Source organism: Hippoglossus stenolepis, chromosome 1 (assembly GCF_022539355.2).
Source record: "Hippoglossus stenolepis isolate QCI-W04-F060 chromosome 1, HSTE1.2, whole genome shotgun sequence".
Classification (NCBI taxonomy): Eukaryota; Metazoa; Chordata; class Actinopteri; order Pleuronectiformes; family Pleuronectidae; genus Hippoglossus; species Hippoglossus stenolepis.
In genome coordinates, this window is record NC_061483.1 from 18,864,409 (window position 1) to 18,887,322 (window position 22,914).

At 40.5% G+C, this 22,914-nt stretch overlaps 1 protein-coding gene across 1 annotated transcript in view; it reads right to left on the reverse strand.

Annotated features, from left to right (window-relative positions):
• Positions 1 to 22,914, reverse strand: part of LOC118113477 (frizzled-3) — a 31,961-nt gene that overhangs the window by 3,289 nt on the left and 5,758 nt on the right. Inside the window, 10 exon segments of the mRNA XM_035163265.2 lie at positions 227 to 341; positions 891 to 960; positions 963 to 1,035; positions 4,778 to 5,029; positions 5,302 to 5,601; positions 5,925 to 6,087; positions 6,327 to 6,629; positions 6,921 to 6,987; positions 6,990 to 7,052; positions 7,055 to 7,115. Of these exon segments, the coding sequence (XP_035019156.2) occupies positions 227 to 341; positions 891 to 960; positions 963 to 1,035; positions 4,778 to 5,029; positions 5,302 to 5,601; positions 5,925 to 6,087; positions 6,327 to 6,629; positions 6,921 to 6,987; positions 6,990 to 7,052; positions 7,055 to 7,115 (1,467 nt within the window).

Here is a 22,914-nt window from a genome sequence, read left to right on the forward strand (position 1 = left end):
GGTCTCAGTTTCAGTCAGATCAAGTCTTGGTTGTAATTTTCAGCCAGCACAGACAAAGATAACGATTCAGAAGATTCACAGAACTTCTCACAGAACCACATATAATAATTGTTACAAGAACTAAAACTACTGATACAAATCCTGCTTGTTTTCTTACTGCCACAATAAATACTACAATGATTGTTTATGACACCACTGTATCACTGCTGTGTGTTTGCAGCCCTACCTGAGTGGATGTTCCTCTAGACTTCCTAATAACAGGGGTGTTGGGTTCACGCAGCAGAGACTGAGCAATGTCGGGCTGCTCCTGCAGAACCTGGCGAGACTCGTTCACCCCACTGCTGAAAGATAGAAAAGAGGGCAGGGGTGGGATGTGAAGGAGGAGAGACAAGGGGGAAGGAGCATGGGAAACAGAGGACAGATCCACAAACAGCAGACAAAGAGTTTGAAGAGAGGGAAGAGGGGAGTGGGAGGCAGAGAATTGGAGGACAGAAGAGAGTAAATAAGAAGAGAGAGACATGGTGACAGCACGGGGGAGAGGAGGAGCAGTGCAGGGTTTAGGGTTGGCGTGTCAGAGTAATGCAAGTCGTGCAAACAGAGAGGAAACACAGAGAGGTGAGAAAGAAACAGGAGGGGGGGAGGAGGGGAGTGTTAAAGTGCTGTTATCGAAGTGAGGAGGACACACATGTCACAGACACTACAGGTAAATTCTGTGTGTTTCTCTGCAGATATGTTAGATTACTATGAGGAGTGATTCTTAATGTGCTACTGGTTTATCTGTTTGAAGCAGTGACTTCACATGGGAAATAAAACTTAATTATAACTAAGAATCATTTGTAGCCTAATAAGCTCATTGAACAGCAGGACTGAAAACAAAACTTGCATCTTACTCTTTGCGTCTGCCCGTGCAGGAAGCTGGCCCATCGAAACAGGTCTTCTTACTGCCCACCCAGAACACAGAGGAATCCCCACCACCAGCATCATCAGGTATTTCATCAGGAACAAAACCATGAGCGGTCGACTGCTCTGCTCCACCTGATAATTACAGGAATATTAAATATCAACTCCACAATTATCTAATCAAGACAACAGAAGGTGTTTAAAACACAGAAGGAAAAGTTGATGAGTCAGAGGAAGAAAAGAGCTTTTATTATTTTGGAAACAAATCAGCATTTATCCTCAGGGGAGGAAATACTAAAAGCATTTTAAACTACTCGAACTGTTGGTTCATCCTAGAAAAGAAACAGGTTCAGCAGCTGATCTGCAGTCAGGTTGAAGAACAGCTCGTTGGACTTGAACTTTGATGCAAGATACAGAATCTGACAGCAGGGGCAGTATTTTACAGCAGTTGTATAGGTTAATGTAGGTGGTTTAAAGAAACCCTCATTTTAAAGCATCCAAATCCCCCAAATCAATGTTAACCTTTAAAATATCAACTAAGAACAGTGTTGAGTTTCAAGATAAACAGAAAGCAACTTCAAAAAGTGTATTGCACAAATATGGGCATTCAACATTTGTCTTAGTTTTCAGTTGGGTGTTGACTCAAGTGGATACTGAAAAATTTCCTTTTTGGGAGACTAATGATCTAATTGTGTGGTTTACCATTTAATTAAGTCAAAATCAGAGAATCAGTTTAAGGAGCAGAATTAAACAGAAAATCGAATATATTCTTTACACGCACAATGACAAGTGACATTACATTTATTATTAACACAAGATTAAATCCTAATTAAGATGCTATTCGTTAAGTGTTTCAGCATTCGTGCCATCTCCTAAAGTGACTCCTAGGGGAGAAGGTCTTTTACAAAGCCTCGGTGTTCCTTGCTTTTAAAAGGAACCAGAGTAAGGAGAAATAATATGTATTAATTAGCTTTGGTCTGTCTCGCCCAGGAAGAGATTAAATGTCTCAGATTCAGATCCTGAGGTAAAACAAGAGGCTCTGAGCGTTCTGTAAATTACCACCCATACACACGCACAACTAAAGTGAACAATGCCCACAGAATCTTCAATTATCCAAAATCATGGAGTTGTACGCTCCTACACACGCACCAACTTTGCACGCAACCCCCACAACCCCCCTCGAGGGTAAAGATCAGATAACACTGCAATATTGAAATTCCACAGCTACAATAGGACATAAAGGGGGTCTCTTCATATGCTCACACACACATACACACTCTCTCACACACCCACAGACATACAGACACGACCACATAATATAAGTACTTGCACCTGCTCGCAGCTTCTCTCATACAGTATAATGTGTCAGTGACAAATTTGCTGACACTTCTCCTTCATGAAATTACCGTAACATCCCTCTGCTTTTATAATTACGGGAAAAGAAAACATATACAAATACTTCTCAAGTATTTCTCAAGTTTTATACGTGAAATTGGTGAGACGCTTTCATTAAAATGTGTTTTTCTATCATACAGACGCTATGAAACATCTCACTCCTGCCACTTCTCAAAACAGCTACAAAGACATTATAGAGTACAGGCAGCAGAGCATGACTGAGCAAGCCCTGAGAGAGTGAGTGAGTGCAGGGGAAGAAGGGGGAGACTGAGTAAAAAAAGTGTGTGTGAGAACCAGCTGAGAGAGAGAAAGACAAAGAGACAAAGAAACAGAGTAAAACAGAGATGGTAGTCTTGTGTGGAGTCTGTATTAGCTGAGCTAATGATGTATGCTGCTCCCTTATCCCCTCACAAATACCTACTCACTCAGCCATACCACTCACCTCTCTTACCAACTGACTCACTTACACACTCACACATGGTCAGATTATTACTACTGTTTTGAAGTCTCTAAGTTGTACTGGTAATAAATACATGGTAAATACAATTTATTATTATATTATTAGGGCCCGAGCACCGAACGGTACTATTGAAATTGTAAGGATTTTTCTTATTATTATTTCCCTTTTGGGGCTTTTTCAGGGCCTAGACATGCTCAAATTCCGACCAAAGTTTGCAGGAAATTCAAAACCCCAAAAAGTAAATGGGCGTGGCAAAATGGCTCTACAGCGCCACCAGCCAAAGCCCCTCAGTTAGCTTTCACCGATCCTCACGAAAATGAGGACAGTTGTGTATCATAACCAGATGCACATAAAAGTCTCTGTGCATTATGAAAAAGGCAACAGGAAGTCGACCATTTTGGATTTAGTGGTCAATTTGGCCATTTCCCACATTTTTACTTTGACGAACTTGTCCAAGGGATTTCATCAGATCAACTTCAAATTGAGGTGAATGTCATCTCAACAAGATGGAGATATATACTACCTCGAATTTCGCGTTTTCGTTACACGGTGTGAATCACAGCGCACCCTGGTGGCAACAGGAAATGTCTTGTTTTTGGAACGTCTTACACTTGGAAGTATTCCTCCTCATCCACTGACCGCAACCATGTCAAGCTGTGTCAAAAGGGTCTCAAGACATTGATAATGTAGGCATAAGATTACTGTGACTTTTCGTCAAACGCCATATCAGTTGTTTTTTTTGGGGACGGACAGACGGACGTCTGTCTGTCTGTCCGTATAATTTATTTTTTGGACGGACGGACGGACGGATTTTATTTAATATTTTTTTGGGACAGACAGACGGACGGATTTTTTTTTTTTTTCGTCCGTCTGTCTGTCGGTCCGTATTATTTTTTTTTGGGACGGACGGACGGACAGATTTTATTTTATTTTATTTTTTTCGTCCGTCTGTCTGTCCGTATTTTCTACCTATGATCACAATCCTGACCTGAACAGCTCCATATATTAATATTAGTGCAGGGTCATCGCGCCACCTACTGATCAGTGTGAATATTCAGTTGTGCTAACATTGTCCAATTGAAACAAAATTGCTCACGCTACATCAGAGCCCCTACTTGAACAGATCTATATGTAATAATAGTGATGGAGCCACCTACTGGCAACAGGAAGTAAGCTTTGTTTTACAACTATCATTCGATTTACATGTAATTGTCACCATGTGATCTGCAATTGATTGGGTGGACCGTAATGCGCAATTAGTAGACAAGGATCGACGTCGCGTGATAGACGCAGGAAGTGAAGCTTTATCCTTCCCGCAGTGTGCAAAACACATGCAACGCGGAGCCGTGTGCCTGGTCGCCGATCGCTCTCTCCACCAACCGCAACAGGTCCTGAGTTGCGTGTGCTCGGGCCCGTTCAGTGCTACAACGTAGCCCTAGTTATTATTATTATTATTATTATTATAATAATCTTCACTGGAGATCTTGTTTTCCTATTGGATCTGGCATATGTACTTCTCTGACACACAAATAAACATATCCCAGTCACTTAATGAGGAGAGAAAATACTTAATCCTTCACAGTGGGCAACTGAGCACTTCACACCAGCTCACTCTGGCCCTGTGACAACAAACACCGGGTGTGTGAGTGAGTGATATACAGAGTGCTGCGATAGCCAAAACGCTGCCAAGAGTTTGTCTGTATTTATTTTCGTTGTGTGACTGAGACGACAGGTAAATCCTGAGGAGTCATCTGTTTTCAGACAGATGACTAGTAGAGGAATATGTTGAATGAGCTGCCCTATATGCACATGTACTTTGACATCTGAGATAGTCTAAGTATAAAGTTTGTGTACAAGTGATCAACTGATTATTTTTGCTGTGTCAACAGGAAGTGACACAAAAACGTCTTCACAAATGACATATTTCATGATTAACAAGTGACGCATACTTTGTCTGGCAAAGATGGAAACATTACACAGGCTTTCATAAATACATTCTCTCTCCTCTCTCTGTCTCTCTACCTTGTATGGGCAGGGGATGTGATAGTGCTTGCAGTTCTCCTCCATCCATGTTTTCTCCCAAATGTTTCGGTAGGTGTGTTCATACAGGTAGCACCCAATCACAGTCAACAGGGGGACAAGGTAGAGCACCGAGAACACTCCCATTCGGATCATAAACTTGACTAGTTTGGTCTGGTTTTCCTTCTCCAAAGGGATTTCCATGCGCACCCGATTCAGAGCAACAATGCCCACTAACAGGAGAGAGACGCCCACCTGAAGAGAGAGAGAAACGACAAGATAAGACTCTGTGACAGACACAAATAAAATAAACAATAATTAAAGAGCTGGATGACGGACAATAACAGAGACCAAAACATTGTCAACTATCCACGCATCCATTTACTAATCTATCCATCTCTACAAAATTTCAGCCAACAACCCATACTTGTTTCGAACCAACCATTAATTTATTCATCATATCATCCCACTCATCACTTCTTTCCTCCACCCACCCACTCACTCATTTATCTTCTGACTGTACTCACCGCCACATTGAGGCAGAGCGGTGCCAGAACAAACCACCGCAGGGCGTCTATATCATACAGGCCTATGAAACACACTCCACTGATCCCATCTCCTTCAATTTTGTTCAGGGCCAACAAGGTGACAGTCAGGGCCCCTGGGAGCCCCCAGGCAACAGCATGGAAGAGGAGGGCTTTCTTCTCGATGGCCTCCCTCCCCCATTTAGGCACAGCGGCCAGGAACCAAGTGATCGTCAGTATGACCCACCACAAGCTGCCAGCCATGGTGAAGAAATACAGGACCATGAAGAAGAGGGTGCACACCTGAGAGAGGAGTGGGAGCAGTAACTTTGGATCAGTCATCAAATTCATGTTTGACAGCTGAAGGGAGAGCACTTGTTTACATGTCAAGTACATCACGTATTAAATTATGATTATGATCAAGCTGTATGGACAGAGAGAGAAATCCAGATGAAATCTTAATAATTATTAACAAAAGTAATTATCAAAAGTATAGTATCACTAATGTTTTTATTATTCAGGGTAATGCTTTCAAATTTGATTACATTTAAAGAAAGTCTAACACTTGACAGGATTCTTACAAACCAAAATCAGTCACATGAAAGGTGTGTGAAGTGAAGCTCCACCTTGTTGTGTGAACCCTGTGTTATGGTTGAAGCTCTAAACTGAGAAGGGCTGACTGCATTGCAGGCAACTCTGTCTTCCAACAGGAAACCAAGGAAAAACACCAGCGACACCATGACATAACACACAGCGTAGAAGATTATTGGACGCTCAGGGTATCGAAACCTAATGAGAAAAAAAGAAAATGATGATTAATGTTGTGTATTATTTACAACTTACTTTAAAAAAATGTTTAAGAACTGTTTCTAGTGCTCTCTTGTCAATTTGTCTTTTTTTTTTTACAGAATTTACTTTGGAAATTGTTCAGAAATGTTTGCACAATCCATAAAAATGATTGAGGACTAACTAAAGTATTCTCATAAATCATGCTCAGTAAGTTGATATCAGATTTTAGCCATTCAAACCTGGTAACATCAATGAGAAATGTCAGAAAGGTGAAGAGCGTTGCGGACAGACAGACGATGGAGACGACGCCTATGAAGTATCGGGTAAAGGTCAGCTCCTGCTGGTTGAAGAACATTGAGGGACATGGAGCAGAACAGTCCTTCTTGCCCATGAAAGAGTAACCCAGTTCAGGGTCAACTTTGAGCTCTCTGGGGCACCAGAAACCGTATTCTCTCTGCACAGTCATGGATGACTGGTCAGTGGGGTCAGAACCTGTTAGCAGGTCCTCTGCACGAGGATATGGCTCATCACAATCCGGGAACCTGGAAAAGAAAACTATGTTAGATCTTGCAGTTTAATATGATATCAATTTTGCTCAGACACTTGTTTATATGTTATGCAATGGCTTAGTACAATAAATCAACAGCAGCAAAGAGTATAGCCTCTAAAATTACCTAAGTTTGAATCAAGAACTCTATAACAAAGTTTAAACACAAATCACCATTGCATCCATCATGAGGTTAAGATTTATTGCACAGATGCTTCAAAATCCTGTGTGTGATGACACTGTTTGTACTATTTAATACTGGGTTGATTTAAAATGAAAAGCACACCTGCTACATTGCATGTCGTCTGGCCAGGCTACTCCAAATATCTCCATGAGTTTGTGGCACTCGTCTTTGCGCGCTGGCAGAGAGATCGACATGGCATGGACACCTGGCCGTAGACCGTGCACACCGGGCCGACAGGGCACACAGGAACATCCTCAGGTCAGCGCTGCACACTAGGTTTACCATGGGATGAAAAGGCTACAGATGGAGAGGTGGAGATGGAGGGAAAGAAAAAGACAGAATTTATTTGTTTAAACCTGCGACCAGACTGGAAGTGATGCTACAGTTTCCAAGTGTATCACACATGGTCTCCTAACTCTAGCACACTCCTACACATTTCATCTTTCCAATGTTACATTTGAATATCAGTGTGAACCAGCTTGATAAAGTTATTTTTAAATATGTTGTGTATGCGGATAAGCATGATGTTACCACACCAAATACACACAGGCTCAGGAAAAAGTTGGCACATATTCGACCTGAAATAGTCGTGAAATAAGATGGAGGGAGAGTGAGAGGACAAGTTTGTTCCAACTACTCTGGGGAAATCATACTGCTCAGTATTCCAGCGATATTAAAAAGCTCATAAAATATGTATCATGGCAATCATATTACAAAACATCCCTTTGAAGTTGGGGGGAGAAAAACAAACCTCTGAAGGCTGAGCCGCAGTCATGTGTCAATACATTGAACAAACAAACACAGAAATCCACACACTACAGATGATAGGTTCTGTTCCCTGGAGTGCGATTCTAAAGGTTAGCGACTCTGGCTCTTTGTGACCTTCAGGCTGCTGGTTCAAATCCACTGGAAAATTGTGAGTGATGGACTGTTCAAAAAGCCTCCAGAGCTCTTCCTTTACATTGCTATGTTTTGGCCATTTACAGGTTCATCATTTTTATTTGGGGGTCTACTAGAATAGGTTTACATGCTGTAATGTTCAAAATACGCTTTGTCTCATACTGTACATTGCCTAGGCGCCTCTTTTCACCCTTTGTCTAAAACACTGTCCTAGCTCTGGGCCCGCCTCCCCAAAAGCCCTGTCTGCTCTGATTGGTCAGTTGAGCTACTGTCTAATGACAGGTCAACCTCTTAGAGCATGTGGTGGAAATGTCACGCTGTTTACCCAGAGGCTTCCCAAACACTGCTGTAGCCACAGTAACAATGGTATTGTTCAGCCGTGAAATCAACTGTAAAGCATAATATGGTCACTTTAACAATGAGAGTCGGACCGATTTATCGGTTTGCTGATAAAAATCTGTATTAGCGTGTGTGCCAATATGTAATTTTTATTTTACAGAATACACAATGCAGGAAAGATGTGCATTTAAATTTTTTACGCAAAAACATTCGTCCTGCATATTTGGTCGTATTTTCCTTTATCTTATTTATAATAAAGTTAAACTGTAAAATATCAAGCCTTAATAACCTCAAATTTTCGAGTTTTATCAGGAATTTTTGACTCCCTAATATTGTTGTCGATATTGGCCCCAAAAAATCCACAATATTGACAACTATTGCTGATTTTCTGAGCAGGCTTCATTATCTTTTTGTTCTAGTTCCACCTACAGTGAAAAAACACTACAGCAATGATTTGTTAAAATCAAATTAGGTTTTGTATGCAGAAAATGCACAACAGAACATTTTTAAAGCCTTTTTTATGGGCCTCAGTATCCAAACAGAACGGCTACTGTATGTCAGCAGCAGAACAAAGACAGTAACTTCATTTGCCTGTTAAACTGATTTTTGTAAAGAAATGTTTGTGCTTTTGTGCAGCACACACACACCTTATGCTGCATATTCAACATATTTTTCTGATATGCGCATACATTAGCAACTGCTAGTAACATCATGTTCCCAGAGCCGTTTGGGTTATCTGGCCACACTGATGCTGACTTTTCAGTGCAGCTTCAACAAGAGTAAACAGAAATCAGAGCAGAGCCGTGAAAGCAATGAATAGAGAGCAACGGAACAAAAACGCTTAGGCTGGCTGCACACATCACGGCACTTTGTGTGTACATGAAATATGTGAACATGTCACACAAAACAGTGCACTTACATTGATTGCTTCATACAAAAGCTATAGTATATGCCTACAGACTGTGTGAGTGCATTTGTGCATCAATGAATAGTGTGTGTGTGGACTCAGACCTTGTGAGTATGTTTTGATCATTCTCAATTGCTGTGTTCTAGATGTGCACGTTGAAGAGATGTTCCACCAGTAAATGGGTGCAGTGGTGCAGGATCTGTGTGACATAGTTTTGAATGTTGCAGGGAACCATGTGAGCACACACACACACACACACACACACACACACACACACACACACCACTCCGCTTCATTCAATAATTCACACATTTTACATTTTTTTCCCCCTATTGCGTTAACACACTAGCTTCACTGTGTTGGGACACAGAGAGAGACAGGAATTACACGAGCTTTAAATGGAGGCAAAACCTGATCACATACACAAACAAGTAGATGAGCAATTAAATATGTGTACATGTGTGTATCAAGTAATTTACAGTGAAGATATGGTGACAAAGTGGTGCGGCTTCATTGACAACTTTCAATAAGATAGTTTAGTAGCCAGTTGTACTATGGAGTCATATTTAAACATCCTGATGAGTGAGGAAGTCCTGATCTAAGGCTAAGCTACACTGCTAAACAGTCTTATCAAATACTGTATCTTTCATATTTACATCTGAAACAATGAAATGTGTTGGGAATTTACCTCACTGAAGAAGGCATAAGCATCATGCTTCTGTCTTTTTCAGTCACATTTAACATAAAATGTTGACTATGTGTATACTATGAATAATTTTTTCATAAATGAATAAAAAGATACTCTACTCTAAAGAATGAACAATAGCCAATTAAATCCCAAATTTGAATAAACCCTTTTTGCCTTGCTACAATTAGCTACCATTCTATTTTCTGATGAGGCCACCTCAGTGCCAGCTCTTATTCTGATATGCTGCCCACACTAATGGTACCTCTACAGTCTCGTTTTGTTGTCTTTTGTTTCTGCATGTATGTTTCACAGACATGTCAATAACAACAGACCCATAAGAGAGCCTGAGGCCACACTTAACCGAGTCCTAGTTGCTTTCTGTGTGAGTGTGTGTCACTGCCAAGCAGCATGGAGTGTTTCTTCATTTCTCCTGATACTAACTCTACAATGACTGTGTCTGTGTGTGACTCCTGTGTGCCCTCATTCTGCCCAGTTCACCAGTGCATGTGGGGTTATGTGTGTGTGCATCATTGTTCTTGTATTCTGTGTAAGTATGTCCCAGTTTAAGTGTTTTTGAGTGTGTGTGTGTGCGAGCAAGTCCAATGCCTGTGTGCAGATATCTGTGTGCAATTATTCTGACAGTCACGGCAATTGCCCCCATCTCTCCCCACAAAGAGAATATTGATATTAAGTGGCCTAACTGTGCCACCAAAAGAGAGAGGAGGGGAGTGGCAATCAGCATTCCATGCAGGGCGACAGGGTGAATTGTCTGGCATTTTGTAGTCAGTTGTGATGGACGGACAGAGAACGGAAAGCAGAAAAGCCTGCAAACCAGGCCTGAGGGTGAAGACATACTTCGACTGCAACATGGAATGATGTGGAAGAAGAAGAGGAAGAAGGATGGGGAGCAGAAGAAATGTAGTGCATCAGCTTCCTGCAAACGATATCTCTAACAGTGGTTGTTTCTCTTTCCATCCTTCAGTGTGTAGTGGACTGAATCTGCTTACTTGATTCCAGTAATAAAGAACTGCAGGGATGATGTATTTTGAAAACCAGCCCAGATGTTAGCATCACCCTGGTTCCCTGTACTATTGTAATTATTTGCCCAATGTTTGTGCCAGATGTTAGCAGCATATACACTCAACACATGCTATATAGCAACAAGATGCAGATATAAAATCAAGTTCAAATGTGTGTTGAAGTGGTAAGCCCTATTCTATAGCTTTTATTCAGTATGCAGTTTACTCAGCTGTGGGGACGAAAGTTCACAGCCTCTGACTAGAAACTGTCAGTTCTTCAACAGCAGAAAATGGCTTTGTGCTGTTGTTGGCACTGCTGCCTTTAGGCAAAACCCACAGTGGTAGACAGCACTTACTCTAATAGACTAAAACTCAGACCAACATTACATCATTAAAAAGAAAAAATACTGGAACAAAACCAGTGTCATTCAGAAATTATAAAGGAGGTCATTATGCAGACCACATGCCACCAAAATGCTATCCATCATGCAGGGCTCCAAATCTCCCCCACATTGGTTCAAAATGAATGGTGGTGGGTTGATCCAAGTCAAACATTTTGGCACCGTTTGAGACGAACATTTCAACATTCACAAATTCAGCTTTCATAAGCAATCATGAGTTCAGTTTAAGTTCTGTTATATCAACTGCGGTGCCAGAAAACCTGACCTATAATGAATTATGCCATTCTTATAGTATAACGGGAGGGTGCTTCCCTTTTATTATCAAGTCATGCTCTTTGAATCAAGCATTTAATAATTACTATTATTTAAATCTATTACTAAAACTTTTAGAAGAAAAACACTGTATTTAGAAAAAAAAGGACATTTTAACAATAATGGACACCCAGAGATTGACAGGAGCACCCTCTCCTCCCTGCTGTCTTTATAGCGACAATCAAACTAAACCCATTCCATTTAACTAATAGCTACTCAGCATAATATCAGATTGGCTAAAAGACAGATAAATGCCCTGATAAGACTAAACCACCGAAACATCAGCAGGTTAACAATCAGTGTGCGATGGAAATCAAATCAAAGGTTTATTTGAGTTTGAGAGTGTGTTTTGGACAGGTCGTTCAGCATAAGAAGCACGGTGGGGTTTTTGACACAGAGGAAAATGAGAAAAAAGGCCCCTGACTGGTCCACCTCTTGTTCAATGGAGGGATTAAGTTTCTTTCTTTTTACTCCTTCTCTCCAAAGAAACCCAGAAGCGGGAGAGAGAAGGGGGAAAAAAACTTAAGTAGAAAAAAATAAATAAATCAACAAAGAAAAACAGAAAGAAAGAAAGCAGCATAAGATTAACAGTCACGTAATGCAAGCAATTATACTTTTGGCAGACAAGCGGTAAGATGCCAATAACTGCTATACAGTTGGTAGCGAAGAGAGAGAGCAGTGCACGCAACAGGAAAAGTACAGGGGGGGGTTGTGTGTGAGAACTTTTTTGCACTAGTTTGTGAAGCTTTTCTGATGCGTTGTCGCTCACATGTCCAGTTTAGTCCGTGTTTGGGATGACAACCAATATCATCATGGTGACAACAAGACAGAGCACCTATGCACAAAACATGAACTCTGGTCCAGCACATTAATAAAGTACTTATATAGATGATAAATAATCAGACGTTACATGGGTTTGTTCGATTTCTCTATGTATTTTTTTAAATGGTAAGCAACTTAAGACTTTAATAAACTGTTAAAAGTTCTGCCCACAGTGTTACCGAAACCGGCTGAACCACAACCCATGTTGACGGTAGTGTAAACACCCTGAGAGTCGAATAGCCCGGAGCAACTTCCTTCCTTGTGGAGGTTGCATGCATCTTGATTCAGATCCAAAAGAAGAAAATAACATGACTTATGAGTTCTTGGACATGTCTAATATCTTTCAGCAGTCTGTTTATCCAGTGAGTTGTAAGTGCATGTGGGTCCGGGGGCTTAGAACGTTTGTAGAAAATCCAGTTAGCCAACTCTGCAGAAACTCATACACATTGTCAAGTGCAGGAGGAGGAGCAGGAGAAGGGAGGGAGGGGAAAAAAACAGTGGAGTGGAATGGAGAAAAGAGTGGCGGTTTCCCGGTGGATTAGGGAGTCAAATGGATTGTAAGAAGTGTTTAAGGAGTGTGAGAACCTGAGACAGTCACACACACACACAGAGAGAGACAGAGACAGAGAGAGAGAGAGAGAGAGAGAGAGAGAGAGAGAGAGAGAGAGAGAGAGAGAGACACCAGCTTTGTATTGTGGTCAGCTCAAGGTGACAGGCTGTTGGGTCTAAGCCTCCAAAGATACAGCTCCTCCATCGGGGCGAGTTGACTTCAAAAAGGTTCTTTCCCCAAAATGCATAATTATCAAATACATTATAGTTTATCTAGTCCTGTACTTCTAAAAGTAGATGAACTGTCTTTGGATTCCAAACAGCTTCATTGACTTTATGTTGGTGTGATTCTGACTGTTAAGTGCTCTTTAAAGCGCTTTCAGTGCAACTTTATGTAATGACCACTCAGAGAGCAACGGAATTCTCTGAACAGCTATACAACCTAATGGCAATTTTACAAGATAAAAAGAGAGGACCAAAAGCAAATTTATAACATTTATTAAAATTAGTAAATTCCTGTCTAGTAATAAATGGATATTCTCTCAATGGATTTTTGATCGGACATTTCTGTGCACTCATTGTTACATAATAAAATCAGTTATCTCGGTTTCCTGCACCTTTCTCTGACTGAGGAGGAGTTTCGATGGGAACATCAGGCTTTTTTCAACCCCACAGTCTCTATCTCTTCCTCATCTCTGTCTCACCATAACTCACTTTCACTATCAGTAAGTCAGGCCCTGTAGCACAAATGCTGTCAGACCAAATCAGCTCTACCTCCGTCAGCTTGCTACACGTAACATCCCTGCAACATCCGCGCCTCGATCTAAATCCTAAAATTTTCCATCTTTCTGGAGAAACTGTAATGTTGTGACTCTCTACTGCTGTTCAAACCCCTTTTCTCCTCTTTCAACTAAAACTATACATAGCCATACATTATAGCCAGTTACATTGTCTCTATCTCTCTACAATGTAAGAGAAGTACATCAGTTCATTTCACAACCCCTCAGCAATTATATGCTCCCTCTATCTCCCTGTCTTTGCACCAGCACACCGCAATTTCTAAATCCTCTATGCACACCACTGTTTACTTACTGCTGCCTCGCCACCTCTACTTGTTACATTTAATCTTATATAGCATTTTCTAGTTTCCTGATCAATAATGCACACATGTTCCGTGATAAATTCACACCTCAACATATGTGCACACGCGCACACGCACACACACCCTGCCTCCTCTCACACGTTTGTGAGAGAGACAGGCGTTGGCCATGAACAGATGAACTGAACAGACCACGATGTTCTCCTGCTTAATCTCTGAAAGGACAGTTAAGAAAGGGGCACCCTTCTCCCACACTCTCTCCCTCTTTCATTCATTTGTTCGTTTATCCGTGTCCATGCATCGTTCAGTCGGGAGGACCGGACAAAGCCGTTAATGGCATTCCCCTTCACGTTCACTTCCCCTCCTCCTCTCCTCCTATCTTCTTTCTCCTGTATTCATCTCTTGTTTTCCTCGCCTCCCATTTACTGGCAATTATTCTGACATGCACTTGTCCTCCTCTTCTCCTTTTTCTTATTCCAGCATCAGCATTCATTGGCATTCCCTACTCTTTTATCAGGTTATTTCATATTCGACAAATAAAAAGCAACACATTCTACGTACTCTGTCTTTCATGTTTTCTTCTTCATGTCCTAAATACACAACACACAAAAATGCACAATTTCTTCACTTAACTCAACTCACTGATTTCTTATCAGTGATGCAAATATCTATTTCATCTCACCATTTTCTAATTTATTTACTAGCATTAATTACTCTTGCAGACTATCAACATGCATCTTATCTTTTCATTTGACAAAACTCTAAATCCTTTTTTCTCTTTCTCCAACATCCATGATTTTATAGCTTTCTTACAGAATTTAAGCCTAAAAATCTTTGATAAAATTTGACTGAAAAAAGAACAACACTTAAACAGATATTTTTCTTAGAATCAGTGTAAAACTGTCCAATTAACTGCTCATATGAACCACATTGACAGTTTCTGTATCAAAATTGACATTGAATTATTGATGAAGATGATTCAAAGGCAAGTATGTTCATCCAATCAGGGGTAGGAAGGGTTAATATTATCCAAGTTCCGAAGAGAACTGTGAATAATTTTCAACAAATTATATGCTATTATGTCTGCCTTTGCCAGACAACAATAAAGGTAAGATTGACTTGTCCTGCATTCCTGATGTCTTAACTTCCTACGTCAATAATGGACACTGCCTCTCACTGATGAGGGTGGAACGATTCTATATTTTCTTTTAACTGCACCATGTTTCTTCATGAATACACAGCTTAGATTGCCAACATCACAGATTGCAGACTTCCACTGACAATTTCAACCCAAAACAAATAACACTTGAGAGTAATGTGTAGTATTTTCCAACTAAATTACTTAGAGTATGAATTGCCAATTTCCTTGCTTGTATTAGCAGTCCTTTCCCTCCTCCTCTCCTAGGTTTAGTCCAAAGCATGCACTCATCATCCAATTTCCCCTCCCCTGCCAGTCTGTCTCCCTCCATTCCTCCCCTTCCTTCTCTGCCTATTTAACTACCATGGCAACAGGTGATGTGGAGGCTCTCATAGGACTATGTCTCACGGAGGATAACATGCATGTGCGCAGACACACACAGACACATTGAGGTAGGACTTAAACAGTGAAGAGTAGAGCAAACGAGCTCACACAAGGAGTGCAGAGACAAAGTGTGAAAGTGGGAATAAAAGAAACCAAGAGGCATAGGAGAAAGACTCAAATGAAATGATAGAGATGTAGATGGGAAGCCAAGAATGTGACAATGGTGTTGAATCAGATAGCACCCACACACTTGCTAGCACCATGCAAGCCACCTGTGCATATCCATCTGCTCAACGCCTATACGCTCTTTAAGAATGAAAAAATAATACACCATTTCTGGCACTTCAACCAATCATTCCCACTCAATCAACTATAAAATCAATTATTTTATAATATAATTTTTTTAATAAAACTGGTTTATGTTCATTGCCTATGCCGTTTGTCTACTGTGTACCATATGACGTCTCTGTCCACGGTAAATAAAACTAATGGTGATCAAAGAGTGGATGCATCAGACAGTGCATGTACCGACTGGATTCGAGGTGAAATGTGCATACATCACTGACAGATTCTGGAAGTTGGACAGGAGGTTGGCAGACGTAGCTGGGTGAGTCACAGAGTGAGTAGGAGGCTGGAGCTGGGGTAGTGCATCCAAAGAGTTGGAGCAGATAGAAAATGGATGTACACAAGGAGACGAGCAACTCACTGCCTGGCAACCAGTGAATTTGTTAATAAAAATGATGCTCCATCCATTATTTGGAACTGGTTCAGTTTAAACAATGTTTTGCATATAAACAGAATTCAACTAGTTGGTGGTACTGGTGATTGTGGAACTGCAATACAAGTAACCTTATTTTCTGAAATCAAAATGAAAGATGTCTCAAAGGTGAGTGAGTCAAAAGGTTTGAAGGTAGTCTACCTGTCTCAGCTTGCACTTATTTTACCCGTTTAAAAATCCTTGTGCTTTTTTGCATTTATATGGGAGCTATTTTAGTAAAGTGGAAAGGTGCATGTGGCTCGATAAGTGTACAATTAGTAGCACTAGAGCTCTTAATGCTGACGCTGTTCCTGATCTGCAGTATGCTGAAAATGTTCTTTCTGCCTTTTGTTGAGTGGCTTTGCGTGAGAAGGGATCAATGGTGTGTGTGTGCATGTGTACGTTAGTGTGGAGTTGGGCTTAGCAGTGAGGGTTAAACATCACACACACACACACACACACACACACACACACACACACACACACACACACACACACACACACACACACACACACACACACACACACACACACACACACACACACACACACACACACACACACACACACACACACACACACACACACACACACACCCCAGGCTGGGTCATGGGTTCAGATTAAGACCATAAGACATGGATAACCTATATTTATGTGTCGTATCAGAGCCGAACACTGCAGGGCTCTGTGCCAAATGAATGGTTAGATCACAGTACAAAACCACAGAATCCATAATATTCATCACACAGATTCAGGGAGGGTCAAAGGAGGGATACAGAGCTGGCCAGGTGACAGATTAATCGGATCGAGAATTACAGAGAATTCTCGATTCTGATTGGCTGGAAGATGTGGACTAACTTTTAGTAACTGGAGTTCTATGAAATGTGTTTGATTGCATTTTCCAAATAATGTTCTTGTATTAAACTGTTAAGTACTATAAAATCATCCGTATCAGTGTTGAGGCACGAGTCTTTAAAAATAGGACTTAATTCAGACTTGTGACCGAGTCCTGGACTAAAGAACCAGAACACTGGTTAATACACATTAATTTGTGTAGATATGGACATCCAAATTAATCGGTGGTGGAAAGAGGAAAGAGAGGGCTTTTAAAATAACTTATTATTTCTTACTTACACATTGCTCCTACCAAATATTTAAAAATCATTTTTATAGAATTCTTAATTGAATATCTTTTACAATTTGTTCAAACAAATTAAGGAATTTCAATTTGTCAGATAATTGCGTGGTGTTTTGCCCTATTTGATTTTTATTACTTCAGCAATGAACGTGTAAATTGGCAAAATAACACACAGTTGATATTGTAAGCAATGCTTACAGACCTTGCAGTTCTGGTCCTATGCTGACAATATAATTGAAATTAAAAGTTAGAAAAGGAGGAAATGGTAGAACATAAGTATATTTCCTTTTTTCATGTGATCTGATGCCGTTACATTGGCAACATAATGGCAATGCCTACACACTGAAAATATTATAAGGTTAGGGAAAAAAATGGCCTACACCACTATTTCATACAGTTGTAATGGAACCCAGTGTTATATTTACAGTGGGCTACAGGGCAGTATTTGAACAATGAAAAGTCTCTTGAATCTTTCCTCAAATCTCTCTTTAGTGAGCATTGTGAGGCTGGATAAGCAGTAGTGGCAGCTATGCTGATGGGAACGGCCTGCCAAAAAACAGCACCAGGCAGTGCCTTTGTTCTGTGCATAAATAAATGATTGCTTTATTTGGGCTAGCAGTCTCAATAGACTCCGTCAGAATGAGCAGGATAATCAAGAGTTCAGCAGAAAAAAAGGAACTTTAAAACTGAATGAGGACCTGTCTGTCTCCGCCACATAGAATAGGGTAAGCCTCTTCAGATGCACTGAACAGCGTGAACGCACACACATGCACACACACACACAGATCCACACACAGCACAACCAAGCAATTACACACTCACAAAAACACACCTCTATAAAACCTAATTCTCTCTTCGTATTCACACACAGACGGAAAAAACAGACCACACTTACACACAATAACCCCGAACTCTTTAGACTTGGCACAGACACGTTCTCTGTTGTGGGGACCCGGTGGCCTCAGGGTGGCCCTTCTTAGAAAGAGGAGTCTTATTTTGAAGGACAGGACCCCATGCGGGAGAAACACAAACACTGGAGACAGTAGGGTCTGAAGACTTTACACAACCTGTCACCTTGTCAGTATTTCCTCTGTATAGTCACTGACATTCAGTCTTTGCTCTCTTGCCCTCTTTGTCCTTCCTGTTTTTAGTACCGACCACGGTTCAATCTATCAACTCTCACAACTCAAATAGCAGTTTGACGAACATTCAATCAAATTTTCTCAGTACCATAATAAGATGAGCGGCAATGGTAAATACTTTCCGAGGTGGTGGGACACAAAGGTGGGATATGAAATATTCTTAAATGTCTTTTCAGATTTAACTGCCTGCCTATCATCATATTACATTACATTGTTTCCTCCGCCACGGAGGGTCTGTTCTGCTACCGACCGTTAATTTGATTGTTTGTTTGTCAGCAGGTTTACGGAATACTGAGCGTATTTCCAAAAAACTTGGAAGGATGAGACGGACCAAGAAAGAACCCATTACAGCTGGAACTGTTGGGTTTCTCTATAAATTGTAAAGTCTTAACCTTAGGGACATACATGTTCACTTGTTGTGCTTCAGTTATGTGGTATTGGCATGTCACCACAAAACTTGGGAAAACATTGTTATAGTTCTCTAGCAAACGTCATGCTTGAGCGACGATCCTGGTAGTAAATACTCCGTCCACTCCCGGTTGCCGGCAGCGCACTGGTTTGACATCTGTCAGCGCTTCCAGGCTTGTCTGATCAGAGCCGCTGCGGCGCCTCCGCGCTGGAATTTGTGCAGCAGAGGACCGTACCCGGATTGTAAAGAGAGATCACTATACAGCTATGGGGCTGACCAGGGAGAAATGCTCGTGTGAACAGCCGGGAGCGCGTCTTCACTGCCAGCTGTGTGAAACGTGTTCACTACTGTATGCCGGTTGTAGGTTGTTGTGCAGTTCCGAGGGTTCCGGCGGCGAGGTTCCCGCGCCCTGCGTGGATTTGTCAACTGACTAAATCTCTGTCGTTAGGGGTTCGGTATGATACCCCTCTCTTCTCTTGTCTTCCTTGTGATGGGGGGCTGAATACAGACAACAGGAATACAGTATGATTTGATAATTATACTATAAATATTTAAATATGGGGGAGAGGGGCTCAGATTAAGACAGCAGTAACAGGTTGAGGGCTGTACAGAAAATGTTTAGATCGTTTGACCAAAGTCAAAAGACCGCATCAAAATTTTAATATGTTATGATTTGGCGCTTAAAATTTAACTGAATACCTTTTATTTTAGTTCATTCTTTTTTTGCCATGGATTTTGTGAAGCACTTTGTAACCTTGTTTAGATATTGGCTATACAAATAAAGTTATATTATTATTACATTTTAGGGTAGATCTGGATTTCTCCTCTTTCTTTAACATTGTGACATAGGGTGTTTTTTGACATTTTTCACTATTTTCCCAGGGAGAAATTCATGGAGCTTGATGAAAAGGCATACATATCTACGGGACTGTTATTTATGAGTGTTTACAATTTAGATTTTTTTTCAACAAAGGCTTGTGATCCTCAATAGTTCACATGACTGCAGTAATGTATCTGCATAATAACATAGCCAAGAAAAGGAAATAAAATAATAATATGCAAATCTTGAAAGGAAATTTTAAGAGCAGATTAAGTTTCAGGCTCCCTGAAGTGACAACTCCCACTGTGAGCCTTTTCTAAAATTAGATTTTTTTTTCTCCCCACCAATAACCAACTATTACTGAAAAACCTTTTTTGATCAAAAGGGCTTTCAACTGTCGATAATTTCAGTTGAGTATCATTTTCTTCTAATTTACTATATTAGCATCACATTACTGTCAAATTGCCACTTGAATGTGTAACCAGAGCCGTGCTAAATGAAGGGTGAATGCCTGACTGTGTTTACATGCACTTAAGTGGTGAAGTTACTGCCAGCTTTCTGCAGTACTTTAATGTATATGAAGAAAACCCTGGTTCCATTACTCAAGGTAAGAGTTTAACGGAAACACAGTGAATAGCGCTTTCTGTTGAGGAAACTGCTTGGATGGTAGAATGAAAGAAAACACAATTACATGTAGCAGTGGATCCTTGATAATTCTACACTCACTATAAAATAAATACATCTAAATTAGCTGGTTTCCATGGAAGAACGGGAGACTGTAAATGTCAGGCACATGCACACAGTAAGAAAACCTGTTCAACCTATTTGGAGAGCCTGCTCTGTTAGTCTGAATCCTTCATTAGCAAAAGAGAGAAAAAAGAACTCCTTAAGCTGTAATACACTTCATGACCACGTTGCTTTAAAAAGGGGATTCCGAATCTGAAATGTAATGACCACACAGGTGAATGTGTATTTGAATTTTCATGAATTTTATGCCCAAATTCGATTTCTCCAATTACCTGGTTTTGTGCTGTGCATGTAAATATAGTGACTGACAGCTCTAGATTCATTCGAGCAGAGCTAGGGTTGCTGTCTATTTGCTTTACAAACACTGTGCTCTATTGTGCCCCAAACCTAAGCCAACAAAGTATTTCACTCTTTATTAGACCAGGGGCTTTCTAACCGCTTTCACTCAGCATCCAAACAACAAAGATTCTGTCAGAGTTGTCCAGAAAACCTCAATGAGGTATAATGAAAGCAAAGAGTACTCGGGAAGTATTCTTTCAGACCGGGTTTCCCAAACTTTTCAGGCTTCGACCCCCAAAATAACGGTACCAGGGACTTAGGACCCCCATTACCACAAAGGATTGTGATTTGAGTAAGTTAAGTAATTCCCTTTGTGCGCATGTTGTTATGTACCCTATGATGTTCTAAATTAACCTGCTGCAACCTCAGGTCATGTGGGAAAATCACAAGGTTGATGAAATTACATTTAAATTGCATGTTTTTTCTTAAATTAAACTACTTTTTTTTTTATCTTGAATAACAATAACAATTCTGGCTAAAATATGCTATTCTTAATTAGTTGAGTTATATTTGATTTATGGAAATCATTTTATGAGCTTTATTTTCAGCTCCCTGATCCAGATCCACACAATTTAATTGGTTCTTCCCTGACCCATACCACATCCTTCCACCAAGTTTCATGGTAATCCGCCCAGTAGTATTTGTGTAATCTTGCTTAAAACCAAACATAAGAACCAACAAACAACAAACAGGTGTGAAAAAACAACCTCCTTGCTTAGGGAACTGAAGTCTTAGCAACTCTCTGCTCTCTGACATTGCAAGCTTCACATACAGCAAAACTCTTGTATTGTAAAGCCAGTAAGAGAATATATGCTGTTTTTATACAACAAAAATAAATTCTAAAATGAAGAAGTTTTGTTTTTTTAACTGATTTGTAAGGATGTAAAACCAGCCTCTCTAGTTTTATCATTTCTGTCTCAATTATTTAAATAACTGAATTAAATGTATGTGACATCAGGAGGAATCACAAAGATATCCAGTTAATGACTGTTAATGGCAAAGAATTCCCTCTATCTCACTTTAATTACACCAAAAGGAGGAAGACAACGATCTACCTAATGAATGAGGAAAGTCCCTGACCGAGCAGACATCTGGGCTCCAGAGGCCTCAGGCATGGCAACACTCGCATGATGCGTGCCAATTCATTTATTTTCAGCCATGACAGAGTGGCTGGTATTGTTTTCACCTTTTGTGTGTGTGCGTGTGTGTATGTGCGCTCAAGGCAAAATGTGGTCCTGAAGACACATATTGTTGCAGTAACTATCACAGAGGTGGTCTTGAGTTCTTTAGCAGGAGTTTTTTTTGTGTTTACTTGCCTGTGGACAGATAACGTGCAACATACCAAACTAAACTCTTAACACAAGACACCACATTATCTAAACACAGACATTTTTAAAAATGTATAATATACAGTATAATATATAATTAACAGTCGATTACATGTCAAGCATTTTCCTCAAAACTTACTGACAGTCAAAGGGAAGCATTATGTTTTATGTAATTCTAATATTATATATAAGATAAAGAGTAGAATATGTAATTTGAGGAAACATTTTTCTTTTACAAAAATGTAATTGTGCTTTTAAAGGGGGAAAACCTTGACTTGTAGCATTATGTTCATGCCATGTGATCAATTTCCATCTCTTAGTGAAGACACACAATCCCGATGATGTCATGCATCTAAATCTCTGTGTCTAACATAGACCTCAACTATGTCACAACCTGCAGCACATCCTCTGGGAACCATAACACGCAGTGGCAGCTGGACAGCACAGGCATATGGCCTTAGTCTGATGTCCTAAGTAACATGCAGTCACAAAAGCATTTAAACATGCAAGCATGCAGACACACACAGAAAAACAATATTCCCAAGTAAATCATTACACCATTTAAACACTCCTATTTGAAAGACATTTCCACTTCCCCTCTTATGTTTCATACTGTCTCACCCTCTTCGCTCAGGTTTAATTGACTATTATGGCAGATGGGGTGGAGGTTGGTCTATGGGAATCAATGTCTTCATTGTGGAACTGAGAGAGAGATTAGCAGTTAGTTAGCAGTAGTGAGAGATGACAGCTGGCACCGTTAACCTCTCCTGTCACTCTCCCTCTCTAAAACACACACACACACACACACACACACACACACACACACACACACACACACACACACACACACACACACAC